The following is a 6006-nucleotide window of genomic DNA, read 5'->3' as shown; positions in this document are numbered from 1 at the left end:
TAGTTAGAGGAACTCTAACTGACCCCCTATAATCGGTTTTTTAGGGAATCCCCTACAATCGATTAGAGAAGGATAAATTTTGTTTTCTTCCTCTAATCAGCAGCTAACCAGCTAACCGATCCCTTATAGCGGTTAGAGTAGGATAATTTATCCTCCGGTGCCTCCCACCCGTGAAGTAATTTTGTTTGCCTTCATTCTTGCCCACCGCTCTGCCTCGCTTGGCCGCATCTACTCCGCTACCGCCCTGATTGCCTCCGCCGGCCACCGCCGACACCCCACAGCCCGACCGACCTCTCGCTGCCAAATGCTGGCAACCTTTATTTTTTTGTCGTCCTTTCCATCTTCTCCGGCCACGGAGGCGCTCCTCCTCGTCGTCCCTAGCCCGGCGACACTCCTCCCGTAGTCAAAGCCGATGATGACGCGATGGAGGAGGCACTCCCATCGGCTCTTCAGCCGCACGATGGCATCCACAGCCACCTGCCGTACATGCTAGAGCTGCCCTCGAAGTTGGCCTTGACGGCGGCGGCTGCGACAGATTCAAGGTCCGGCCACCAGAGAAAGCGTGGCATGAGGATGGAGCGGATGGCGCCTCCAGGTACCCAATGCCGCTCCCCAGCTCCTACCAATCGGGCGGTTCGACGTCCACCAAGGGAACACGAGCAGCGCGTGCGGCAGCGAGCAACAACACGATGAGGCGGGCAATGTGCGATATGTGTGATGCATTCGGCAGCGGATGAGGACTCGTGACTCCAGCGTAGTCACCATCGTCGCCGCTCGCCACGAAGGCGCATAACAACTGTTTAACGAAATGTATGAGGCAAATGTAAGTTTTAGTGCGTTAAGTTTTAGGGTATCGGTTAGAAAAGACATTTTCTAAAGGAGCAAATGTACTCCTCTAAAAAATACTCGGCAGTTTATACTTCTCTAAATCGAGATGAGACCAGCCATACCCCGCTTTAATTTTATTTTTCTGACCCTTGAAAATATTTATTTCTGTCGTAAAAAAACAAAATTTAATATTTGGCACTGGTAGTTCCTTGTAAGTTACTCTGCATCACACGACGGGAGTGGACACCAAATTTGAAATTCCACGTGTTTCCCACGAAATCCAGCGAAAATCCATGTGAAAAATCCTATGCTGAGCCGCGGTCGGGCCGAGCCAAAGCCAGCCCTCCGTCGACCGAGCACTAGAGCGAGACCGCCGCCGGGCCAACCAGGAACAGAATTACCGCCACCGGTCATTACGGAGCCGGCGGGGTGATGAGCTTAAAAAGGGCCCCGGCAGCGGAAAGGCATCCTCCTCCCCATCCCAAAACCGAAACAGGATTCCATTAAAGCCCTCTTCCACTTCCAGCTGCCGCGGGGCATCACCGCCACTTTGACCCTCCCTCCACCCCAATTGCCCCTCCTCGAGCATCCATTCCTCCTCCTCCTTCGCCCCCAAGCCTCCTCCTCCTCCTCCTCCACCTCCTCGCCATTCTCCTATAAGTGCCGCGTCTCCGGCTGCTCTCGATTTGGCGCGTAAAGGAACGACGCGCCTCGGCTTGGGCGGCGGTTCTTGGACGGCTCCATTTCTTGCGGCGGCAATGGACGGCAGGGCCGGCGGCGGCGGTAGCGGCGACTACATTTCCAGCCTCCTCACCTCGTCGCCGATGCTCGACTTCGGTGTGCTGGACGGCGCCGTGGCGGCGGGCGGGGACTGCCTGGAGAAGTTCTGCGGCGACCCGGGGTTCGCGGAGCGGGCGGCGCGGCTGTCCAGCTTCAACGGGCAGCACTTCACGCCAGGGCTCTTCGGGATGCCGCCGCCGGCGCCCGGCGCGGGCAACGGTGAGTTCGGCGGCTCGCGGGAGGCGTCTTCCGTGTCAGACCCTGCCTCGGCGATGAAGGACGCCAATGCCAAGAAGAGGAAGGCGCCCGCGGGCAAAGGCAAAGCCAAGGAGCCTTCCCTCAGCACCTCTTGCCAGGTGAGCTTGGCTCTGTCTTTCTTCGCCAATTGGGGGACTCGCCCGCCATTGACGCTGACCGAGCCGCGTCAATTGTGTTGTGCCTTTCAGGTCGGGGAGCAGAAGGAGTCGGACGGCAAGAGGTGCAGGACGGGCGACGCCGAGAAGAAGGTGAAGCCCAAGGCGGAGCAGGCCGGCAGCGACAGCTCGGTGGAGGACGGCGAGCAGAGGAAGGGCGGCAAGGGGAAGAATGCCAAGCCGGTGGAGCCCCCCAAGGACTACGTCCATGTCCGGGCAAGGAGAGGCCAGGCCACTGACAGCCACAGCCTGGCAGAGCGGGTACAATCCTGAATGATCATGCTGCTTCTCCTTCTAGTAGTATGTTGTTGCTTCGGTTTGTCCACCTCCCCCTTAACGGAATTTCCTTGGACGTTCACAGGTGAGAAGAGAGAGGATCAGTCAGCGGATGAAATTTCTCCAGGACCTCGTTCCAGGATGCAACAAGGTAAATAATTTGTCATTTCATTCAAAATGAGAAATCAGGAAATTAAAAGAAAGCACATGATAATTTTGATGCACATTATATATATATATATATATATATATATATATATATATATATATATATATATATATAATGGAAGACAGTCTTTGTGTACAAGGTTAACAATGAAATTGGCCAAATTTTGTGTGTGACCTTTAGGTGATTGGCAAGGCACTGATGCTTGATGAGATCATAAACTACGTGCAGTCGCTTCAGCGGCAAGTCGAGGTAAGAAGAGCGTGGGCCAGCTGAAACCATCCGATGCCATGTAGTAGAGTGGTAACGTGCCACTGAATGAATCCTGATCAACTCCTCCTCTGTTTCTGTTGCTCCAGTTCCTCTCCATGAAGCTCGCAACCGTGAACCCGCTCGACTTCAGCAACCTGCCCACGCTCCTGCACAAAGACGTGAGCTCGAAACACACCCCTGCTGTTCATCACCCTCATCGCGCCGTAACGAGTCGATAGTTACTTACTCACCTTGTCCGTGTCGAATGCAGATGTACGGCCCATCGGCGAGCTCGGTGTTCTCGCTGGAGAGCTCCAGCTCGGCCTTCCCGTTCAGCGACCAAGGAGACGTCTTCCAGTCCTTCCTGCCCAACAGCATGGAGAGCCAGTGCACCCTGAATCAGCTGGACCTGGCTCTGTCTCAGGCCACCAACGCGGCGCAGTACGCCTTCCAGGATGGGACGGCCACGGCCAGCACGAACCTGCAGCAGGTGATAACTCTTGCCTTCAGAATTCCGTGGTTGTTCGCGTCGCTTGACGTAGAATCGTTAGAGACCTTATAATCCTGATACAGTTTCGTTGTGCGTCTCTCAGCAGAGGAACTTCTGGGAGGATGATCTCCAGAGCGTTTTTCATGTGGACAACAGGCAGAGCCAGGATAACGGGGTTTCCGCAGAGAGCTTCCACGGTTAGTTAAAAGCCCGCGATTTTTCTTTCGAAATCGTCGCTACCGTCGATGATGACATCGTCACTGAACGGATTTGAAAGCAGGTGATCTGCAGGCAGGTCAGATGAAAATGGAGTTCTAGCCGGCGTCGCTGAAGGAAAAAAAAGGATCGACAGTCTGTACATAGGAAGAATCAAGAAGACGGAAGCAGTGGCGCGTGAAGCTATGGCTCTCAGCTCTGAAGCTAACAGTCTCTGTAATTAGGCTCTACTACTAAGGGGCGAGTTTCTTGTGTCATATTCTGCCTCTAGGGCGGTGTGATGTGATTCCTCTAATATCGCTGGCACTGATTAGTATAATTATCGATATTAAGTAAATTAATATAGCAGAACGATCAGTTACAGTGTGTGTGTATGAGACACGGTGCAGATATTATACAGGCACCTCTCCTGCCAATCCTAATACTGCTGCTCTTCAAAGTTTTAATATCTGTGGCGATGAAAAACCCCGTCAGTATACAGAATTTCCTTGGAGCTTAGCTTCTCTCCACCTTAAGCCGTTTGTTGCGTGCTCTGCTGGCCGGGGCCGGTGCTACCTTACGCTACGTATGCTCGCTGTCAGCCCGGCGGTTAGAGCGAAACGCACGCCGCGCTGCACCAAAGTTGGGTAGGTTACACGTCGCTTTTAGTCCCCTCTACGATCCGTCTCGTCTCCTCTCCCCGCTGGATCTCACGCTGCGTCGCGTGTTCTTGCTGCAGCCACCCGTCGCTCAGCCCTGCCATACTTACCCAGCTCCAAAAACTGAGTGCCGGCTTCGGGCCGTGCCTAGTTTCTTCAGAGATACTACTGTACTACCGTAGCTGCATGCGGGCGTTACAGTTTCACAAGGGCGGGAAGGTGCCATCTACTGTACTAACCAACGAGCTGTGCACTCCGTCGCCGTCGCCGTGGCGTCGACCCCAGCCCAGCCCGGAGAATGTACGCGCGACAGGCTGTTGCGACGAAATGCAAACAAAATGATAGCACCACCATGGTAATGGTAGCCGGACTGACAGCAAAAGGGAGGAAGGACGGACAGGGCCCGTCGCTTTACACCAACCGGATACAACCAACTGTATACACACGTACGTACCACCACCGGGGTTACTACCACAGTACAGTACAGTGGGCGTCGTGGCTACTAGGTCACTGCGTTTCACACGCCTCGTCGTCGAAAGCGCGCGCGTATTCATCCTCGATCGGAGGCGGAGGTGCCGTGGTCGCTGTCGCGGGGCTCGCTCGACATCCCGAAGGTTAGACGTCGCTGTGGGAGGCGCCCAACTTTCTTATCGTCGCCGAGCATGCAGCGAGCCAAAGCAGGAGCGATGAATGCCGTGCCTGCCCATTTCTTCTCCTCTCTTATGGCGCTGCTAGCCCGCTTCCGATGCGGCAGCCGGTTTCATGGTGATAAACCTCGTGCCACGGATATGGCCGGCAATGCGGAGTGCCGTGCTCTCCTTCTAGGTTACGTCTTTCTCCCTCTTTGTAATCAGTCTAAGTCTCAGTCGACTAAGACTTCGTTATGTCTCGGTCGACCGACGCTATATTCATTTGATTTTTCATGGGGATGGAGATTCGTGCACATTTTTTCTTTTCAGTTTTTCTTTCTTTCTTCTTATACTAGAACAATGCCCGTGCGTTGGAACGGGATATAAATATTCTGGTACGTTAGTTTCTGATTTATCTATCAATAATAATGCGATTCTGTAAATAAATGTTCATCAAATTATGATCGTGAATTACCTTATTTGACTAGAAGTTTGGTAAGTAAATATACATGGAAGGTTGGACGAAAGGGTGGTGGGGAAAAAAAGTGAAATGGGAACCTTACATTCTTTTCAAGTAGTAGAGATATTACTCACTTAACTGATACTTGGTTAAGTCTCAATCGACTCAGACCTAGCCACAACCCTTTATAATCTAGTAGCAACACTGCTTTTAACCACTCACGGAGATAAATAAGATATGAGAGCAATACACACCCTTTCACCTCGCGTCCAGTTTTAACAATTTATAGCATAAATGTCAAACAAGAGAAGATTTTTCTTTTGCGGAACAAACAGGACTAGATTGATCTAAGCTAATGTACTACGACATACTCAAGTATCGAATCTTTACAAGTCACGTACTCCCGTCTCAAAATGCTTGTCTAACAAAAACTTTTTGGGATGAAGGTAATATATTCGATATAAAAGATTGACATTGGCTTAAAATAGGGTGTGGCTAGGTGTTAGTTGACTGAGATTTAACCAAATTTCAATCAAGTGATATAGTACGTAAGAAGAAAAAAGAAAAACTAAAAATGATTTTCTTATACGAATATTCGTGCAAGATCAAAGAAATATAGTATCGATTGAGACATAACAAAGTCTAAGTCGACTGATACTTAGCAAAATTGTTAAAATACAGCATCAAGGATACATTAAATAAGCACACACCATGCCTCTACACACCTAGAATGTACAAAACCAACACCAACGAGCACGCACACACAAATCACATCAACAACCAGCAACATGAAATAAGACCAAAGCTATGCATTGGTGGAATAAAATAAAAGAAAAACATTTAGCAGTGCACAACAAT

At 51.1% G+C, this 6006-nt stretch overlaps 1 protein-coding gene across 2 annotated transcripts; it reads left to right on the top strand.

The window, feature by feature from the left end:
• Window positions 1-1288: 1288 nt before the first annotated feature.
• Window positions 1289-3784, top strand: LOC123168036 (transcription factor BHLH094). 2 transcript variants are annotated; one of them, XM_044585902.1, is made up of 8 exons: window positions 1289-1964; window positions 2055-2282; window positions 2383-2448; window positions 2647-2715; window positions 2823-2894; window positions 2987-3205; window positions 3312-3402; window positions 3486-3784. In XM_044585902.1, the coding sequence occupies exons 1-8, from the start codon at window positions 1587-1589 to the stop codon at window positions 3521-3523; spliced, it is 1161 nt and encodes a 386-aa protein (XP_044441837.1). In that variant the 5' UTR covers window positions 1289-1586; the 3' UTR covers window positions 3524-3784. The 2 variants fall into 2 exon arrangements, with proteins under 2 accessions (XP_044441837.1, XP_044441836.1); XM_044585901.1 differs by having other exon boundaries at window positions 1290-1964; window positions 3309-3402.
• Window positions 3785-6006: the final 2222 nt, after the last annotated feature.

This window comes from Triticum aestivum, chromosome 7D, assembly GCF_018294505.1.
Source record: "Triticum aestivum cultivar Chinese Spring chromosome 7D, IWGSC CS RefSeq v2.1, whole genome shotgun sequence".
In the NCBI taxonomy this organism is placed as follows: domain Eukaryota; kingdom Viridiplantae; phylum Streptophyta; class Magnoliopsida; order Poales; family Poaceae; genus Triticum; species Triticum aestivum.
The sequence above is the reverse complement of the archived record's forward strand: the minus strand, read 5'-3'. Positions and strand labels throughout refer to the sequence as shown.

Bases quoted from the DNA above. Each gene is read 5' to 3' on its own strand.
- LOC123168036 (XM_044585901.1), top strand. From the start codon at position 1,587: ATGGACGGCAGGGCCGGCGGCGGCGGTAGCGGCGACTACATTTCCAGC. The intron at 2,283-2,382 runs GTACAATCCTGA...GGACGTTCACAG, and splicing joins GCCACAGCCTGGCAGAGCGG to GTGAGAAGAGAGAGGATCAG. The intron at 3,403-3,485 runs GTTAGTTAAAAG...ATTTGAAAGCAG, and splicing joins TTCCGCAGAGAGCTTCCACG to GTGATCTGCAGGCAGGTCAG.